Here is a 22504-nt window from a genome sequence, read left to right as displayed (position 1 = left end):
TCAGCTTCTCCCCCAGCAAAGCAGGGCGGATGGTGTTGAATGCACTGGAGAAGTCAAAAAACATGACAAGTCAAAAAACAGTCAGTCTTCACTCAAACTCATAGTTTGAGTGAAGACTGACTGTTCTAGTGTCTTCTCAGTTACTTTACTATGCTCGTGCCTTTGTTGTGCTTCCTTGATATACATAACACTTGTGGAGGGCTGAGAAATTGAATGGCGGCCACTCTTTAGCACGTTACTCTTGAGTGTGTTAACTGTCGGCTTGTGTATGTTGCCAGGGCACACCTCTCCTATCACCACCCAGCTCAGATCCAGACGTTGGGTGAAGGGGGCGTTGTGTGGTCCATTGACCTGCTGCCTGACTTTGTGCACCCTAAGAACGTCTCTTCAAAGTATCAGGAGTACTTCTGCTTCTGGATTCAGTTCTGGGATGTGCTTGGCAATGTGGTGGAGATGGGGCTGGTGTAGCACTGTGCTTGGCATCGGAATCTTGGATCGGTTATTTAAGATCTCACTGCACTCTAAGAGTGGAGGGAGACTGATGATGACTTTGCCATCCAGCGACTTCTGCCTTCCTGCCATATGTTTCTGCGATGCCAGGGCAAGTTCTGAGGTAGTATGGGAATGGATTACCCTTTACGCTGAACAACTCGAAGAACTCTGGTCTCACTAGTGGTCGTCCAGAATTACATAGGCTTTGATGGCCTTGTCTTTGGCTCCCTTAGGATATACCTTAGTCAGGCAGATCTTTGAGCACAAACAGCTCGACTGACCTGGACCACAAACTTTTGTACAGCTCAAGCTGACAATAGTTGTATCAGAGTGATGCTCTCCCTCCCTGCCATCCTCTTGTGGGAGTGGAGGAGCCTTGGCAGTTTGCGGTGACGGGCCGGGGTGCATGGCCCCATCGTGATTAATGCTGTTACATTCTGAGTACTTTACGGGGCAGGTACACTCTTTAGCGAGGTGGGAGGTAGAGGAACAGCACTTAAAACATATTTTATTTTCCTTGAGAAGGGCCTTTCTTTCATCAAAGGGTTTGTTTCGAAATATACTGCATTTTTTGCGGGGGTGGGGTTTGCTGGGCAATGGACAATTCTTGCTTGGGTCATCGTTGTTTGCAGAGACTTCGGTTTTATGCACTGAGATGGGTTTATTGATGACAAAGTTGTTCAAAATGGGTTTGACTGGCTTGGTGTGAGTTGTGGTGCTGCTTTGATTCATGAAGCTAGGGTCGTTTCGCCTCTTCGCCTCCTTGCACACAAACCTACTAAAATACTCAAAGGGAGTGAATCGACCACCGTTCTCTTCCTTGTACTCTGAGCCAATAGAAACCCATCTTTCCTGTAGCCCAAATGGAAGTTTGTCCACAATTGGTCCAACTCCACGTGAAGTCTCCAGATACGACAGGCCAGTTAAATAGCCGTCTTCTTTGGCACCTTGAATCTCCATGAGTAAATCTTCGAGTTCTCATAATTTAGTGTGGTCCTTGGCTGACACCCTAGGAAAATTGTCCAGCTGTTGAAATAGCGCCTTCGCAATAATTTCAGGGGCCGCATAGCAGTCCCGCAGTCTCTCCCATGCTTTGCGTAAGGCTAGATTGGAGTTGTTGATGTACACTGAGCATATGCGTTTCACCTGCTCACTTGATTTCTTTCCCAGCCATTTAGGTCATAAGGTCCAACTCTTGGGTTGCTGTGAGCTGGACTCCGCCAGTGGCACTGGTGAATGAGGAGTACCACGCACGGTAATTTTCAGGCTTATCATCAAACTGGTACAGTCCTGAATTGACAAGGTCTCATCGCGCTAAATACTGTGCCAAGAGTTCTGCTGCAGGTGGTGCGCTAGCTGGGGGAATATGTTGGGGAACATATGACTGAGCGTGTATGTTCACGATGGGATTTGATGTTCTGACTTCAGCCTTTGTCTCTGATCTCACCAGATCTGGTAAGTTTGGTGTCGGGAAGTATTCGTAGTCAGCCCTTTCATACTTGAGTTTGTGGCAAGGTTGCAATTGTGAGTTGTCTTCCCCAGGTGGATGCGATGCAATGAAGCTTCCCTGTGATTTCACATGAGATGGGCCATTAACAGGCAAGTATGGAGAGGTAGAATAAATCTGCAGGTCGATTTGAGATTGGACATATTCGCTGGTGCGTTCCAATTTGGCCCTTTCTAACATAGATTTTCCCGTTTCGTCTAGAACATGCATTTCTTCAGCATTTTCCAACAACACTTGTGTTTCCACCGCGGTCGCATCAGCTTCTCGTTGTAGCGTCAGCACTTCTAACTCTGAATCTATCCTTGCCTTTTCCAACTGGTTTTCTGCTTCTTTAGCAGCCTTTTCCTTCTGGCTTTCCGCTTCTCTGGGAGCTTTTTCCATTTTCAGTTTTGCTTCTTGGTTAGCGTATGACGCTCACACCTTGGCGGCTTCTGCTTTAGATCTTGCGAGGGCAGCCACCTTTGTCGATGTCCTACAGCTCTTGGCGCTGGATGCAAGTGCTGGATGGAAGCCATCGTACCACTTGTCAAAACATCTAATGATTTCGCCTTCTCACTGTAGTGTTCTCGTGCAGTGTGTTGAAACTCTGACTAAACACCAAGTTAAACCGGAGCCAATGAAGACAGAGTTGTAGTAAGGTTAACCTGTTCACTCTTCCTCATTAACATCGTATGGTGAAAACTGTTGATTAAAAAAAATACAAACATATACAGCGTCTGTTTCATTCTGGAGACCATGCGCGCTCTCTTCTTTTAGCAAGTGTCTCCAGCCGCCCCAAGTAGGGAGCGAGGGGGGTCGAATCAAACCGCCGCTGGGTCTGAGCCCACCCCGTGTTTGAAACTGAAAAGCTGACACACTTGCTGCCCCAACCGTCGCTTCCTTTAACAGAAACCGTGTTAATATTTCCACCTTCCCGAACCAGAGGTTACACATAAGACGTGGTGAAACCGGAGGTGACGTCATCACATGCCACGATATACCATAGATAATGAATTTACCTTTGTTAAACTGTAATATAGTTATCAACCTTTAACTTTAAGTAGAAAATAGTTACAAACAAATCATTTAAAGCGTAGACCCAACAAAGTCAAATAAATGCCTTAAGGGCAACACAGTAACAATGATTATCATCCAATAGCACTTACCTCCACTGTGACGAAGTACTTTGAGAGGTTAGTGATGAAACATATCAACTCCTGCCTCAGGAGTGACTGAGATCTGCTTCAATTTGCCAACTGTCACAACAGGTAAATAGCAGATGCCACTTTATTGGTTCTTCACTCAACCCTGGAACATTTGGCGAGTGAAGATGCATACATCATCATTCACTGACGACAGCGCTGCATTCAACACCATCATCCCCTCAAAACTAATCAATAAGCTCTAAGACCGAGGCCTCAATGTCGGCTGGTGCAACTGGAACCTTGATTTCCTCACTTGCAGACCCCAGTCAGTTTGGATTGGTAACATCATCTCCTGCACAATCATCAGTAGCACATGTACACTACAAGGCTGTGTGATTAGCCCACTGCTTTATACTTATGACTATGAGACCAAGTACAGCAGCTTAGTCATGCCATATTTAAAGTTTGCTGATGACACCACTGTTTAGGCTGAATCAAAGGTGCTGAGGAATCAACATATAGGAAGGAGATAGAAAATCTGGCAGAGTGGTGCCATAACAACTTCTTACTCAATGTCAGCAAGAAGGAGCTGAAGTTCAACATTAGGAGGAGGAAACTGAAGTTCCATGAGTTAGTCCTCATCAGGGTATCAGAGGAGGAGAGGACCAGCAACTTTAAATTCCTCAATGCTATCATTTAAGGATCAGTCCTAGGTCCAGCACACAAGTGCCATGACAAAGGCAGCAGCTTTATTTTCTGAGAAGTTTGTGAACATTTGTCATGTCACGCAAACATTTGACAAACTTCTATCGATGCACAGTGGACAGAATACTCAAACACAAGGAAATCTGCAGATCCTGGAATTTCAAGCATCAGACATATAAGTTGCTGGTGAACGCAGCAGGCCAGGCAGCATCTCTAGGAAGAGGTACAGTTGACGTTTCGGGCCGAGACCCTTCGTCAGGACTAACTGAAAGAAGAGCTAGTAAGAGATTTGAAAGTGGGAGGGGGTGGGGGAGATCCGAAATGATAGGAGAAGACAGGAGGGGGAAGTATGGAGTCAAGAGCTGGACAGTTGATTGGCAAGAGGGATATGAGAGGATCATGGGACAGGAGGCCTAGGGAGAAAGAAAAGGGGGAGGGGGGAGAAAAGCCCAGAGGATGGGCACGGGGCATAGTGAAAGGGACAGAGGGAGAAAAAGGAGAGAGAGAAAAAGAATGTGTGTATATAAATAACAGATGGGGTACGAGGGGGAGGTGGGGCATTAGCAGAAGTTTGAGGTCAATACACACATTCGAAGGGTCTCGGCCCGAAACATTGACTGTACCTCTTCCTAGAGATGCTGCCTGGTCCGTGGGGACAGGTTGCATCACTGCCTGGTGTAGAAACACCATTGCCCTTGAACAGAAAATCCTACAAAAAGTAGTGGATGCAACCCAGTCCATCACAGGTAAATCCTGTTGTCCATTCAATATTTCTGTAACATTTGAGTAATATCATATTTATATTGTTTCATTGAGCATTATTTGTTTACATAACTTATTACGGCTTATATGCGAGAAGTACATGAATAGCATATGGATTCATGCTACGTCATATGTGAGCTCCTCACTGAAAGAAAAGGAAATAAAATGAAGTAGACAAGTATCCCAGCTCCTGTGTTTTTCTTTCAGTTTCTGGAGTTACAAAACGTAACAGTGATGACAAGGAAGTTTTAAGTGAATGCGAGATGACTACATACGTGTTGAAGCGCAACATTTTTTTTTCTGAAGAGGAGAGACATTTAAGTTTTCTTAAAAAATAGGCAGTAAATGAAAGAAATTAACAAATAACGAGTATGATCACAAGCAGTGAGTACCTAGTGATAATAATAACAAAATGTTTTTTTAAAAAGCAGAAATGCTGGAAAGATAGATGCATTTGACTGCACAACAGATAATGGATTATGTATACTGAATGAATTGAGCAGTATTTTGAAGCAAATGAAATAGACAATGAACAATGAGTACCAGTGTTGCAGGTGCAATGAGTGAAATGCACACAATTTGCTTAGAAGTTTAACTGCTCCAACCAAACCAGCTGAAATGAGCATTGCTGACATTGTGAATGTGATGCAGGAACACTAAGAAACAAAACCATAGTTGCATAGAAACATAGAAAACCTACAGCACAATACAGGCCTTTCAGCCCACAAAGTTGAGCTGAACATGTCCCTAACTTAGAAATTACTAGGCTTATCTATAGCCCTCTATTTTCCTAAGCTCCATGTACCTACCCAAAAGTCTCTTAAAAGACCCTATCATATCTGCCTTCACCACCGTCGCCGGCAGCCCATTCCACGCACTCACCACTCTCTGAGTAAAAAACTTACCCCTGGCACCTCATCTGCACCTACTCCTCAGCGCCTTAAACCAGTGTCTTCTTGTGGCAAACATTTCAGCTCTGGGAAAAAACCTCTGACTATCCACATGATCAATGCCTCTCATCATCTTATACACCTCTATCAGGTCACCTCTCATCCTCCGTCGCTCCAAGGAGAAAACGCCGAGTTCACTCAACCTATTCTCATAAGGCATGCTCCCCAATCCAGGCAACATTCTTGTAAATCTTCTCTGCACCCTCTCTATGGTTTCAATGTCCTTCCTATAGTGAGGCGAACAGAAATGAGCACAGTTCTCCAAGTGGGGTCCGACCAGGGTCCTATATAGCTGCAACTTTACCTCTCAGCTCCTAAATTCAATTCCACAATTGATGAAGGCCAATACACCGTACGCCTTCTTGACCACAGAGTCGACCTGCGCAGCAGCTTTGAGCGTCCTACAGACTCAGACCCCAAGATCCCTCTGATCCTCCACACTGCCAACACTCTTACCATTAATACTATATTCTGCCATCATATTTGACCTACCAAAATGAACCACTTCACACTTATCTGGGTTGAACTCCATCTGCAACTTCTCAGCCCAGTTTTGCATCCTATCAATGTCCCACTGTAAACTCTGACAGCCCTCCACACTATCCACAACACCTCCAACCTTTGTGTCATCAGCAAACTTACTAACCCATCCCTCCACTTCCTCATCCAGGTCATTTATAAAAATCACGAAGAGTAAGGGTCCCAGAACAGATCCCTGAGGCACTCCACTGATGACCGAGCTCCATGCAGAATATGACCCGTCTCCAACCACTCTTTGCCTTCTGTGGGCAAGCCAGATCTGGATCCACAAAGCAATATCCCCTTGGATCCCATTCCTCCTTACTTTCTCAATAAGCCTTGCACGGGGTACCTTATCAAATGCCTTGCTGAAATCCATACACACTACATCTGCTGCTCTTCCTTCATCAATGTGTTTAGTCACATCCTCAAAAAATTCATTCAGGCTCAGAAGGCACGACCTGCCCTTGACAAAGCAATGCTGACTATTCCTAATCATATTATACCGCTCCAAATGTTCATAAATCTCCTCCAAGATGGATCTTCTCCATCAACTTACCAACCACTGAAGTAAGACTCACTGGTCTATAATTTCCTGGGCTATCTCTACTCCCTTTCTTGAATAAGGGAACAACATCCACAACCCTCCAATCCTCCAGAGCCTCTCCCGTCCACGTTGATGATGCAAAGATCATCGCCAGAGGCTCAGCAATCTCCTCCCTCACCTCCCACAGTAACCCGGGGTACATTTCATCCAGTCCCAGTGACTTATCCAACATAATGCTTTCCAATAGCTCGAGCACATCCTCTTTCTTAAAATCTACATGCTCAAGGTTTTCAGTCTACTGCAAGTCATCATTACAATCACCAAGATCCTTTTCCATAGTGAATACTGAAGTAAAGTTTTTATTAAGTACCTCTGCTATTTCCTCTTGTTCCATACAAACTTTCCCACTGTCACACGTGGTAGGTCCTATTCTTTCACGTCTTATCCTCTTCCTCTTCACATGCTTGTAGAATGCCTTGAGGTTTTCCTTAATCCTGCCCGCCAAGGCCTTCTCATGGCCCCCTCTGGCTCTCCTAATTTCCTTCAAAAGCTCCTTCCTATTCGCCTTATAATCTTCCAGATCTCTAACATTACTTAGCTCTCTGAACTTTTTGTAAGCTTTTCTTCTTGACTAGATTGATTACAGCCTTTGTACACCATGGTTCCTGTACCCTACCATAACTTCCCTGTCTCATTGGGACGTATCTATGCAGAACTCCACACAAATATCCCCTGAACATTTTAAAAACGCAAACAACAGGAAATCTGCAGATGCTGGGAATTCAAGGAACACACATCAAAGTTGCTGGTGAACGCAGCAGGCCAGGCAGCATCTCTAGGAAGAGGTACAGTCGATGTTTCAGGCCAAGATGCTGCTTGGCCTGCTGCGTTCACCAGCAACTTTGATGTGTGTTGCTCCCCTGAACATTTGTCACATTTCTTCTGTATTTTTCCCTGAGAACATCTGTTCCCAATTTAAGCTTCCAATTTCCTGCCTGATAGCCTCATAATTCCCTTTACTCTAATTAAACACTTTTCTAACTTGTCTGTTCCTATCTCTCTCCAATGCTATGGTAAAGGAGATAGAATTGTGATCACTATCTCCAAAATGCTCTCCCACTGAGAGATCTGACACCTGACCATGTTCATTTCTCAATATCTAACCAAGTACAGCCTCTCCTCTTGTAGGCTTATCTACATATTGTGTCAGGAAACCTTCTGAACACACCTTACAAACTCCACGCTATCTAAACCCCTTGCTCTTGGGAGATGCCAATTGATAATTGGGAAATTTAAATCTCCCATCATGACATCTCTGTTATTATTATACCTTTCCAGGATCTTTTTCCCCATCTGCTTCTCGATATCCCTGTTACTATTGGGCGGCCTATAAAAAACACCCAGTAAAGTTACTGACCCTTTCCTGTTCCTAACCTCCACCCACAGAGACTCTGCAGACAATCTCTCCATGGCGTCCACCTTTTCTGCAGCTGTGACACTATCTCTGATCAATAGTGTCACGCCCCCACCTCTTTTGCCTCCCTCCCTGTCCTTTCTGAAACATCTAAAACCCGGCACTTGAAGTAACCATTCCTGTTCCTGAGCCATCCAAGTCTCTGTAATGGCCACAACATCATATCTCCAAGTACTGATCCATGCTCTAAGCTCAACCGCTTTGTTCACAACACTCCTTTCATTAAAATAGACGCATCTCAAACCTTCGGTCTGAGCGCGTCCCTTCTCTATCACCTGCCTACCCTCCCTCTAGCACTGTCTCCAAGCTTTCTCTATTTGTGAACCAACCTCCTCTTCCCCAGTCTCTTCAGTTCGGTTCCCACCCCCCAACAATTCTAGTTTAAACTCTCCTCAGTAGCCTTAGCAAATCTCCCCGCTAGGATATTGGTCCCCTTGGGATTCAAGTGCAACCCGTCCTTTTTGTACAGGTCACACCTGCCCCAAAAGAGGTCCCAATGATCTAGAAATCTGAATCCCTGCCCCCTGCTCCAATCCCTCAGCCACACATTTATCCTCCACCTCATTCTCACTGTCGTGTGGCACAGGCAGTAATCCCAAGATTACTACCTTTGCGGTCCTGCTTCTCAACTTCATTCCTAACTCGCTGTACTCTTTTTTTTTCAGGACCACTTCCCTTTTCCTACCTATGTCATTGGTACAAAATGTACCACAACCTCTGGCTGTTCTCCCTCCCACTGCAGGACATCTTGGATGCGATCTGAAACATCCCAAACCCTGGCACCAGGAAGGCAAACAACCATCCGAGTTTCTTGCAACACACATCAAAGTTGCTGGTGAACACAGCAGGCCAGGCAGCATCTCTAGGAAGAGGTACAGTCGACATTTCAGGCTGAGACCCTTCAAGTTTCTTTCCGAGTTTCTTTCCTACGTTCACAGAATCGCCTGTCTGACCCCCTAACTATAGAGTCCCCTATCACTACTGCCTTCCTCTTCCTTTCCCTACCCTTCTGAGCCACAGGGCCAGAATCTGTGCCAGAGGCATGGCCACTGTCGCTTCCCCCAGATCGGCTGTCCCCCACCCCCAACAGTACTCAAACAGGAGTACTTATTGTCAAGGGGTACAGCCACAGGGATACTCTCTAGAACCTGACTCTTCCCCTTCCCCCTCCTGACTGTGCCCCCTCCTGTGGCCCTGGTGTGACCACCTGCCTTTCTATCACCTCCTCGCTCTCCCTGACCAGGCGAAGGTCATCGAGCTGCACCTCCAGTTCCCTAACTCGCTCCCTTAGGAGCTGCAGCTCGACACACCTGGTGCAGATATGGCCGTCTGGGAGGCTGGGAGACTCCAGGACCTCCCACATCTGACACCACGCACAGAAAACTGGCCTCATACACAGACTTCCTCGTTTCTGCAAATAACACCAGAAAACTTACCTCACCTCATCCCGTTATCACCTAAGTCCGTTGAGCCAAAGCCCTATCACTCTGCTGCCCGCTCCATACACTGCCCACTTGATATGGCGATCTTCCTTTTAAACCTTTCGCGCACTACTGGCTGACGTCACACACCTGCATAGTCTTGCCTCTCTTATACCCAGAGTGGTAAAAATTGCCTTGGCTCCTAAAATCAGCCGTTTACTCTCAGCCTTCTTGCTCTGAATCAAAAACTGTTGAAAATGCCTTGCCTTTTTAAACCTTTCGCACTCTACAGGCTGACATCGCTGACTGCAGCATGCTTTACATTTCATAAGTAGAATCGAAAAGGAATAGGACTGCATTTCAAATTATGTGGCTGAATTGAAGAGATTGTATGAGCATTGTCAGTTCAATGATAAGCTTAATGATGCATGAGAAATCATTTAGTTTGTGGAAACTTACAAGAAAGCAATTGAAGACGTCTCCTAACTGAAGAAAAACACACATTTGAAAGATCAATTGAAATCACTGTATCAATAGAAACAGCAGAAAGAGATGAAATTGAGATGGAGTTAGGAATGAAAGTGGACGTGAACAAAACTGCAATGTCTATAAAGAAACCTGCCTGGCCGAACAAATTGTGTTACCTTTGTGGCAGGGGCTCACACACACCAGACCTATGCAGATTTAAAGGCAAAACTTGCAGGAAATGCAGCAAAGTAGGACACATATAAAGGTTTCAAAGGTACTTTTAATGTCAGAGAAATGTGTACAATATACATCCTGAAATGCTTTTTCTTCGCAACCATCCACAAAAAGAGGAGTGCCCCAAAGAATGAACGAGTTAAATGTTAGAACCCCGAAGTCCCCCCTCCACCAGCTTCCCTCCCTCCCGCACATAAGCAGCAGCAAGCACAATCCCCCCTCCCCCAATCAGCAAAAAAAAACTTCGGCACTCATCACCAAGCACTCAAACGTGCAGCAAAAGCAACAGTAAAGAAACACACCTGCAGTACTGCAAAGACTATATTGTTCACCCAACATTCAACATACCACAGACTCGTTCTCTCCTTAGTATGGGAGAAAGAGATGTCTCCGTTTTGCAGTGAGAGGGGAGACATAACAAACAATTCGCTAGTTTACGACGTTAAAAGCCCACTGCGTCGCTTTTTCGAGCTCTGTGCCCAAAGATCTCAGGTCTCTGGGCACAAAGCCAAAGATGTTCCAGCTCCCATGACATACTGGTCTACGACACTGACTTTCGATCCACCCGTCTCCAGAGCCCCGAGATCCTAGGCCTCCAAAGCCGAGCCAAACTCTTAGGCCAAGCCCTTGGCGTGCCGAACAACAGCCAGTTGTAAAACCCTGCGAGCAGGTCCAATTCTCATAAAGAGAATGCTGGGCAGTCAAAAATAAATGAACTGTGCAGGGAAGAGCAAAAGACAATGGAAATTGGAAAGAAAAAACAACTGCAGGTACTGGATATCTAAAATAAAGAGTGACACAGTAACGAGTAGCCTTGAGATTTCCAATGTGAAAACTAACAAGAGACAAAGAACATGGCTTACAACAGGATTGAATGGCAAATTAATTAAAAAGGAATTGGACACTGGCTCAGTTGTTTCATTCCACAAAAAGAGTGTCAACGGCATTTCAAAGACACTGGACTGAATCTAAGAACTTATACTGGAGAAAAGTTAACTCCAATGGGAATGACATTCTCAATTGAGAAAAAGAAAAACCAACAAGCCACATTGTGCTTGTATGTGGTAAAAACAGGAGGATCAGCATTCTGGGGCCATGATTGGTTGAGACTACTACAACTTGATTGGAGATCCATTCATCATTTGCATGCCACATTGCCTGCAATACAGTCAATTGAAAGTGAATTAAGGAAGATACTGGATGATGCCACAGCGGTGTTCAAGGATGGCATTGGAAAACTCAAACACATCAAGGATAAAATAGAGTTAAATGAAAATGCTACACCCAAGTTTTACCAAGCGCACCCAGCTCCTTATACTCTCTGTGATAAAGTAGCCAGTGACTTAGATCACATGGAGGCTGAAAGAATTCTTTCCAGGGTTAAGTGGAGTCCATGGGCAACACCAGTGGTCCCAGTAGCTTAGAAGGATAGGCCTGTCAGGATCTGTGATTTTAAGGTCACCATCAACCCAGTAGTGAAAGTAGATCAATACCATCTGCCCAGGATAGAGGGCATCTTTTGCAAACCTTTCTGGACTTAGCTGAGGCTTACCTACAGATGGAGATAAAAGAAGAGTTACAAGTGTTTCTCACCATAAACACTCACAAAGCTATAAAAGGCTTATTTTTAGAGTAGCATCTGTATGCATACTCTCACAGAAAGCTATGAGCCATGTGCTGCTGAGCTGAATGATATTATTGTTACTGGTCAGGATAACAAGGAACATTTCCAAAATCTCAAAACAGTGTTAAACAGATTATAAGATTATGGGCTCAGAGCATGACATAAGAAGTGTGAACTCTTTAAACCAAGCAGCTTGCCATCACTGTTCTAGATGCCAACATGTCCAGAAGATGCCAAGAGCAGCGCCTCTCCATCCATAGGAATAGCCTGCATTGCCCTGGCTGATGATCCATGCGCATTTTACCAGAATATTAATGGGTACAAATTTCTTGCTAATAGTGGATGCAGCTACAAAGTGTTCCCAATGGCCTCCACTACAGCCTCGCACACTGTGAATGTGTTGAGAAGCCTCTTCTCAAGGACTGGTGCTCCAGAACATTTGGTCAGTGACAATGAACAACAGTTTGCTGTGGAACAGTTTAGTTATTCCTGAAAATGAATGGAATGAGACATATTATATCTGCAATGTACCACCCAACTACAAATAGTTTAGTGAAAAGGTTTGTCCAGAGTCTAAAGAATGCAGTGCAAATATTGTCAGCAGAAAACACTACACTAAATCAGAACCACTTTGCATATCGCAATACAGCCCACTCCACAACCAACAACTCATCAGCTATGTTGTTCCTGGGTCAGCCTTTGCACTCACACTTGGATCTCCTCAAATCCAATCTAAGGAGTATGCAAGCCAAACAACTGAGACAAATTGAAGGCTCCTCAAACAAGGAGGTTTAATATTTCACTCTTGGACAAGCAGTCCTGGCAAGGGATTACAGGGATGATAAAAAGTGGGTATTTGGAACGATTAAGGACAGAACTTGTACTCTCCCACACAGTGGAGATTGCATCTGATGTCATCTGGAGACGACACTTTGATCAGTTGAGGAAAGCAGAGTTAATTGTTCGAGAAGGAAGATGTCCAGAGCTGTCAGAACCATTTCCTGCAGTACCAGAGTCAACTCTTACAACCACCACAAAGGTGGCCCCAGAATCTGAGATTGTTTCACACCCACAAGTCTCACCTACCAAGCAGAGTGACGCCCCCCCCGCCATTAGGAAAGATGTTATACTACAAAGATAAGAAATCCTCCACTGTGATCAAGTATTTATGCCTGAATGGTCTAAATTAAAGTTTATTATGCTGTGCACATTTATTTAGTAGTTGTATTACACAGTGTACTGTATGCACAAGATGCCAAGAGTTACATATTTGAGTTGTGATACATTCTATATTAAGTTGGAGTTTGTGTATTCAATAATTCAGTAATATTTGAGTTTTATTGTAAATCTATTCTTTGATTAGGCATTGTTTACATAATTAATTATGGGTTATATTTATGAAGTATGTGAATGGCATATGTCAAAAAAGGAACCTTACTTAAAAAAAGGAAATAAAAACTAAGTAGAAAGTTATCCCGGCTCCTGTGTTTTTCTTTCAATTAGTTTCTGGTGTTACAAAACATAACAAAGCCCTTCCTCCTTTGAGAACGTTCACAAGGAGCGCTATGGTGGGCAAGCAGCATCCATCGTCAAGGGCCCTCACCATCCAGGCTGTGCTCTCTTCTCACTGCTGTCATCAGGGAGGTGAGGAGTCTCAGGACCCACATCACCAGGTTCAGGAACAGTTACTACCCTTCAACCATCAGTCTCTTGAGCCAGAGTACTGTATATAACTTCACTCACCTTAACAATGAACTGATTCTATGACCAATGGACTCACTTCCAAGAACTCTACAACTCATTCTCAATATTTATTATTTACTTATTTATTATTATTTTGTTTTTTCCCTGTTATGTATTTCTACAATTCATTGGCTTTTGAACACTGATTGTTTCCCTGTCTTTTTGCATGATTTTTAATCTATTCAATATACGTATACTGTTATCGATTTACTTATTTAATTATTATTTTTTCTTCTTCTTTCTACATTATGTATTGCATTGAACTGCTGCTGCTAAGTTAACAAGTTTCACAACACATGCCGGTGATAATAAATCTGATTCTGAATTGTTCTATGCAGCTTTCCATTGATTCTAGTGTGTTTCTTTGAGTGTACTGTGAATGTCCACAAGAAAATGAATCTCAGGATAGTCAATGATAACATACATGTGCTTTGATCATAAATTTACTTTGAACTTTGTCAATGCACAGGATCAGAAAAAGCTGCAGAGTTTTATAGACTCAGCCAGCTCCATCAATGACATCCTTCAAAGGACCTTTTCTATCCTGATTATGTCCTCTTCTTAAGACTATCATCAGGGAGGTGATACAGGAGCTTGAAGATGCACACTCAGTGTTTAGAAACAGCTTCTTCCTCTAGCCAGATTTCTGAACGGTTCATGAACCTGTAAATACAACCTCACCATTTTTCTCTCGTTTTGTACAATTTATCTCTTTAATAATTTTTTAAAGCACTCTTATTGTAACTTATATTAAGCTTTAATGTATTGCACCTTTGCCACAAAACAAATTTCATGACATATGTCAGTGATAATAAACCCGATTCTGAATCCTTTGATACGTGGATTGCTAATGATGGGCATAGTAACAAGGTTTCGGTGATAGTGATATGATCGTGAAACACATTATGAAAAGTAAAACACATTTCAAGAGCTGCATTCAGTTTGAAGGAACTTGGTTCAAATGAAGAAAATTAGTTTATTTGATACAGAATAAATTAAAATATACTAGGTGCCCATTATTATCACTACATCATCTATATTTACTTTTAATAGGAAGTGAACAAAATGTTGATGCTTTTCAAAGCTCTGGACCGGACTGGCTGGGAGAACATCTGGAATGTATTAGGAAAGTTTGATATATGTGAAAATATTAATTCCAGTGATACTAAGAAAATGGAATTAATACAGAATACTGCACAATATTAATTTGACAAAAATGAATCTTAACAGTTACCTTTGAAAAAACTATCTAAATTTAACTTACTATTCCGCCTCAGCTGATTGAAGGCATGACCATGATAACATAAATACTGAAAGTTATCTTCAGAAAGGATTTCAACATATGTTTTCATATAACTGCAACCTGCATTTTAACTAATAAATATTGATTTAATAAAATATTGCCCTTAGTAGGTAAAGCAAAAATTGGAATACTCATAAAAGATGTAAAGGTATTTTCATTTTGGTTTGAAATTAGAACTTGAAGTGGCACATTAAACTATGAAATGTTCTGAATTTCCTGCCATTCCTTCTCTGCCAGCTATCCCATACCCCCTCCTGTGGCATTCCACCATCACCAATCCCTATATCTTTTGCCCCCACTAGATTTACAAACTCGCTCTCTGCTCCACATTGATAAATACAATACTGTGCAAAAGTCTTAAGCACCCTAGCTACATACATGTGCTTAAGACTTTTGTGCAGTACTGTATATAATCTATACTATTTATTCATCTTGGTATACAAAGTTTGTACATCTCAGTTCACAATGGCTTTAAATTAACTTACCTCATTCAGATGTCTGGTATTTTATCATCAGGTCGATGGTTGAAGAAGTCGACTCAGTTTTCATATTTATTTATGAATATGCAATGTGTTTTTTACTTATGACAAGAACCATAAGAATTATTTTCATACCAACGACCATGGTGTTAAGTTGGACAATGTAAAATACTGGCATGAAGAGCATTTGTTCAACATCTGAAAATGCCAGAACTACCTTTTGAGGTAATAGCCTCACTAGATACACAACTAAACATCTTTTGTTTTTGACACTGTTTTTTATTTCTGTTACACTAACCAGGATTATTCTCAATTACTTTCATAGGAAAGAATAATCATTTGTTCTGAAACACTAAGCAGCTGGAAAGAGTGGAAAAAAATCAAGCTTATTAAAGCTAAGTATGGCTTAGATGTCAGTAATATTTTTAAAATCGTAATAACTGATAGAATAACTCTAGAATCTCAATTATACCAAATCAAATGGGTTTAGTCCAAGTTTCAGATATTACTGGGGGAATTTTTTTTGCACATGTATTGTGTGAGGTAATCTTGGAAATTTAATGAATAGTTGTGGTTGCATAAATAGGCAGATGATGATTTTGGAGCACATCCTGGAAGTGATACAAACATTGAAATTCACAATTTCAATGTAAAATTAGCATAAATTAAAGTAACTGACCAGAGTGGTGAACAGAGAACAATGAATCCTTGCTTTCATTCTCATTCATTTCATTTAATTCTGTGCATGCATGATGAAAGCTATAGGATATTTGAACTTTGGTTTCAAAATCACTGTCACAGGTTATTTAAATCAGAAAACAATATTGGCACTAAATTTTCTTAATGATTGCTTTCATCAATAACATCAGTAATATTAACACCATATTATTGTTACATATGTGGATGGACATCTAACATTACATTTAAGGCATTTTGTTTATCAGATTATGTGTGAATGAGTAGGCCAGTTGCAAAAATATATTTACAAAATGTTTCTGTACTGATGAGAAAACTGAAGACATTTATTACTACTCTTCTCAGGAATTAAGCCGGAATTTAAAAAATAATAGAAACTAAATGCTACCATATAACTATTTGTCATAGTTACACAGTTTCAAAACTGAATTGTTACCTTTATTTTCCTTGACAATACATACACATGCGGTCTGCACACATGCTAAATGTGTAACTCCCTTAACAACAGCAGACCTTCTGCTTAATCTGAAACTGGATGCACAATTTCCTTTGGGAACTCTTCCCATGATCAACAGGAAAAAGCCAATATCCAAAATAAATCTTAGATTAGATTTTTCAAATGAAATTTGCCTTCTGCAGATAAAAATGTCAAGATGGAATATGAACAGTAAAATAATAAATTACTTCACAGTGATAGAGTAGTTATCAATGACTTGTTCATTCACACTATTCCTTGGATATCAAGCTGCACAAGACATTCATCAAATGTCACACATTCAGAATATTGGAAACACCATTATAGCTGTTTGACTAAGACCTCTGAAGTGTTTAAGCAAGAGTCAGAATGTATATTTGTGCAACAGAGAAGAATAAATTTACATATCAGCATCAGCTCATAAGGGATAGGTAAACATTCTGTTTATCTCTCATTGTCATTCCTTCCAGTTACCTCAGTACATGTATAATCAAAGCTCAATGATATTCAAACTCTGGTTTCAAAACCAGTGGGCACAGGTTATTTAAAACCTGCAAAAGAATATCTGCATTTTTTAACATGTTATGTTACAAGTAAATGGTGGTGAAGTATCATAGTTTTATAGGTAACACATGCTTAACTGCTGAGCCTTGGAAAAATTCATGACAGTAAAGTTAAAGATGTGAAAACCTATTTTCCTTGATCAAAAAAAAAAGAAAATCAAAGCACAAACTGTTTATGAGTTGATAGGAATACTTTTATCATAGTAGTAATCTTTCTTGTAAATAGTTATGATTTCAAAAGCTTGTATCTATTTGACAAATGAAACGCTGACAGTTTAAGTTGCCCATTCTAAATAAACAAAAAAATTCTTCTCATCATTCATGTATTTTCCTTCTACTATCAAGATATTTAAATGTACTTAAGGAAGTGTATTATCACAATATTAAGGCCAATTGGCCCATATTAATTAAAATTCAGGGAGATCCTAACATGCTTCCACAGAGACACCCAGTCAGTTTCTTTTAACTGCCAGAGTTTTCTTCACTGATGTATCCAGAAGCTTAATTCACAAGTTAAATCTCCCTGAAGAAAAAATACTAATAACAGCATTTAAGTTCCATTTTATTATTTTGAACCTCTGTTGTGTAACTCATTTGCATAATTCAAACTAAATTAATGTTATTACATGCACTTTAACAGCTTATGTATGTCTATGAGATCACCATTCAGATACTTGGGCTTGAGGCACTAAGCTCGCAGTCCAGTGCTGGTCCCTGAATCTGACTTTTCACATCAGCAACTTCTCTCATGATTTCTCTCTGCAATACTGTCAATCTCCTTAGTTCAGTATAACAAGGACACAATAGTTTAGATCATTATAACATCTGGCAAATACTTATAATTTTCCATATACTGTAAATTTAAAATTTCCATTATTTGTACTTAAAACAATAAAACTCATTAAAAAATTAACACAAGATTTCAGAATAATCAGCTGTAAAGGGCATTGATTATACCCAAAATATCTTTAAGAATTATAATTACCCATAGAAAGGCAATGGTGATAATACTATTGTTTTAAAAGTACTTCAAAATAGGTGACATGCTTCTCTAACTACTTTGCGCACATGCCTTCTTTATTGTTATAGTAAATTACCTTAAGAAAAACAATTGTTTAATTGGAAAAAGTGGAAGGCAGCATAGGACAAATATTTTTCACGTTGATTGTAAAGCAAATCTATATTTTACCAACCTTCCATTTGTATTTGCGATCTTGCTTTTTCTTCCATATTTTCTGAACTGCAACAAGAAGTTACAAAAAAGATTCAAAAACAAGTATTGCCATACTTGTTAGTATTGCTTAAAGATCTATTAATATAAAATCCAATAATTAAATACAGCAGTTAAAATATTTTAGCCCAAATATATGCAGTATGTACAGAACTTATAACATGACCAATGCTTAACTTGCATTCTAATTCTTGATTTTTTCTTACAATAACAGTTCAAGCAATAAATAGGAGTTTTTGTGTCCTCAAACTTTTTTGAATAACATGTTGAGCTTTTGTTGGGAAATAGCACCAAATCACAGCAGTAGTATACTAAATATACTCAAGAGATAATAATAAATAACAGTGAATTAAATACCACATATTAAAGACATATGAATTTTCAGTTTTCATCTTTTTACATTAGTTTTACTGTTTGGAAGTTGTGGTCCAATTGATAGTACAAATGGTCAGGAGTCAAAAGATTGGGGGGTGGAAATTCCACTACAGAAACTTGACCATTAAACTTGAACAAATGTAATAGTAAGGGAATAATACAACTGGAGACATCCTTCACTTTCATAGGTCAATGTACAAGAACCTACCAGACTATTTTAAAAGCGGACTTACGAGTTATTCCTGGCAAACCACCCAATATCCCTCAATCATGGTCCTTATAAGAGTTTTTTGGGATCTCTTGAAAGCTCTCACATTTATATTAGTCTTTAAGTTATGGGCCAGCTACAAAAATGGTACAAATCACAGCAAAATGAATTGGGCCATTTAACTGAATTTGCTTCAGTAGAGTTTACTTTAAAAAAAGAGTGAAAACATTACATTTGCAGTAAGTTAGGGGACAAGTTACACGGCTCATGATTGTTACAATCCAAAAAGTGCTGAGATTTCATGATGTTCCATTATCTTCACACCTAAATGCTAATACAATGAATTCTTTACAGAAATTTTCCAATGAAATGACTCGCTCTTTTATTTCCAATAGTCTTCAACGGAGCTTCTTAGAAACAGGCAATCTTTCCATCCGTTCCTCATTTACTTTTGGATTAGTTGAAATGCAGGTGTTTTATTACATTAATTAAATGTACCGTGCATGTCTCAGTCAATGCAGATATAGAACTACAAAAAGGTGAATAATAATTTCAGTCTTTTAATATTTTAATATACCAAGACATAGAAAGAAAGCAATTTTTAATAATCTCATGGGCATTTTAAAAGAAGACAGGCTGCCCTATTGTTCATTACATAAATTATAAATTTCATCCCTCTATATTGTACACTCTTTCTTCAATACCATTTCCAAGATAATGATTGCCAGCAATTAACAAAATGTAATCCCATCGCGCAATCATTTTAATGCTTTTAGCGCTCAGAAAAGTAAACATCAAATTAATACAGCTGAAGCCATATTAGATCCTGGTTAGCTGCAGGCAATTATAGTTCAGCTCCTCAGGTGTAATTAAATGATTGAAATGATTTAGTTCAATAAATGCAAGTTAATTCATAAGTAAGCAACAAATAGACTGGGAGCAATTACAAGAAACACTGACATCCTCAGTTCATCCTTTCGAGGCGTACTGCTTAAATGAGAAGGCTGCCACCTACTGGAGAAGTGATGCAAGTATTGTGAATAATAAAATAGCAACAGCAACACAAAATTTAGACAATTCGAATTTGATGTGACATGATACAAAAACAAAATTGCTCCAAGCTTCTTTCAAAAAGAATAAAAAAGAAAACAAAAACATTATTCAGAAAACTTGAATTCCAAGTCAATTAGCAATCTTAATTCCCATGCATTTTATACATTTGCAACATAATTTAACTGTAAGCAAACTGTAACGTGTTCCAGATAGATCCTCTCTCCCATAATAGATCAACTATACCAATTAACATTTAAATTTGTCAAGCCCCATATGGGTGTTTTGAAGAATTAGCAAGCATGGGTAATCAAAAATGTTGTTTACCGCACTTTTAAATTAACATGAATTGCAGTGAATCCTCCAAAACTAAGTTACAGAATTCTTCCAGCATTTAAAGTACAGCTTTTAAGAATAATAGCACATAAAGCACCTTGAAATTTGAACTATACAACTATAACAGTACAACATGAGTTAGAAATAATAAAATGATTATAAAATTAGTTATAAGCAAGAGTAAATCTGCAGATGCTGGAAATCCAAGCAACACATTCAAAATACTAGAGGAACTCAGCAGACCAGGCAGAACGACATTCCTGATAAATATTGACAGTACTCTTTTCCATAGATACTGCCAGGCTTGCTGAGTTCCTCTAATATTTTGTGCGTGTTCATCAATCAGACTATATTTTGAAAGCTATGTTCAGGTTAACAAGATGGAAAGTCAGAGGTATAGCACAAAAAAAATCAAAACATCTTGATCTCACAATTCAGTCTTTAACCTTCTACTTAATAATCTTGACATATTTGCCACTTAACCATGACCTCTCCTCTATGTTTTTCTCCACTATTTAAAAAAAAACTTAATCTAAATGAAGTGTTCACACTTTGCAATTCTAGACATTCTCCAGCTTCTGGTGTGAATTTAGGTATCTATCATTTCATCATTCTGTCTAGATCAAACATAATTGGTTTTCACTTTCTTCTCTCAAAATTGCCCTCTATAAGATTGCCTGGAAGTAACATTAGCATCAATTAAGTCCTTAAGCTCAACTTTGCTGCCTCTCCCAATTTCCTCACCCAACATATATGAGAAGCTTGTGGACTTTGTTATAGCACACTGAGACCATCCATACACCTGCCTGTCCAAATCTCAGCTTCCATTTCATCAAAGCTGAATTCACAAGTCCTCATCACCACAGTCAGAAGTTACTTCTTTTGAATTTCTTTTCTAATTATGCTTCATTCATTGCTAAATCTAGAATCTAAATCCTAGATTTCCCCATCAAACTTTAAATAGCTTTGCAGTAATTTAACATGCTAGCATGCCATTAACTCCTCAAAGGGAAATAGGGAGCCAATAAATGTATTTCTTCAGCAGTTACTCAGGATGAGATAACCTCCTTCCACTGTGGATTCTGAAATGACTAACGAGGCCTTGACAGAATGGATGGGAAGAGGATGTTTTCTATGATGTGGGAGTCTAAGAACAGAGGACATAGCCTCAGAATAGAGGGGCGTCCATTTAGAATGGAGATGAGGAGGAATTTCTTTAGTCAGAGAGTAGTGTATCTATGGAATTCTTTGCCATGAACAGCTGTGGAGGCCAAGTCTTAATGTACATTTAATGCAGAGGTTGATAAGATTCTTGATTGGTCAGGGCATGAAGGGATACGGGGAGAAGGGAGGAGATTTGGGCTGAGAGGAAAATTGGATCAGCCATGATGAAATGGTGGAACAGACTCGATAGGCCAAATGGCCTAATTCTGCTCCCTAACCTTATGGTCTTATGAAGGCAACATGGGAACCACAGACTCTAAGACAGATGGGCAGCGGTGTGTGTGGGTTGCATCTGGAGTACAACATTACTTTTGCATTGACACAGGGCCTATGTGTGCCTCTGAACATGGCCTTAATGTTCTTATTGTGATTCTGAATGTTCCTACTCCAGTGGAGAAGTCATTCATCAGAAATAAATAGGGTTCTTCTTGCACTTCTTCAAGAAGAAATTGAGCACATAGAAACGTAGAAAAAACTACGGCCCAATACAGGCCCCTTCGGCCCACAATGCTGTGCCAAACATGTACTTACTTTAGAAATTACCTAGGGTTACCCATAACCCTCTATTTTTCTAAGCTCCATGTATCTATCCAGTAGTCTCTTAAAAGACCCTATCGTATCCACCTCCACCACCACTGCCAGCAGCCCATTCCACGCACTCACCACTCTCTGCATAAAAAACTTACCCCCACATCTCTGTAAACAACAGGAATTCTGCAGATGCTGGAAATTCAAGCAACACACATCAAAGTTGCTGGTGAACGCAGCAGGCCAGGCAGCATCTGTAGGAAGAGGTGCAGTCGACGTTTCAGGCCGAGACCCTTCGTCAGGACTAACTGAAGGAACAGTGAGTAAGGGATTTGAAAGTTGGAGGGGGAGGGGGAGATCCAAAATGATAGGAGAAGACAGGAGGAGGAGGGATAGAGCCAAGAGCTGGACAGGTGATAGGCAAAAGGGGATACGAGAGGATCATGGGACAGGAGGTCCGGGAAGA

The 22504-nt window shown here is 40.5% G+C and overlaps 1 protein-coding gene across 4 annotated transcripts in view; it reads right to left on the bottom strand.

Annotated features, from left to right (window-relative positions):
- Positions 1–22504, bottom strand: part of mipol1 (mirror-image polydactyly 1) — a 414667-nt gene that overhangs the window by 286033 nt on the left and 106130 nt on the right. For all 4 annotated transcript variants that reach the window (XM_063050030.1, XM_063050040.1, XM_063050047.1 and 1 more), the window contains exon 2: positions 18280–18326. In XM_063050030.1, the coding sequence (XP_062906100.1) occupies positions 18280–18316 (37 nt within the window). In that variant the 5' untranslated portion in view covers positions 18317–18326. The remainder of the gene's footprint in view (positions 1–18279; positions 18327–22504) is intronic.

The sequence above is a fragment of the Mobula hypostoma genome, chromosome 1, assembly GCF_963921235.1.
Source record: "Mobula hypostoma chromosome 1, sMobHyp1.1, whole genome shotgun sequence".
Lineage (NCBI taxonomy): Eukaryota > Metazoa > Chordata > Chondrichthyes > Myliobatiformes > Myliobatidae > Mobula > Mobula hypostoma.
This window is presented reverse-complemented; position numbering and strand designations above follow the sequence as displayed.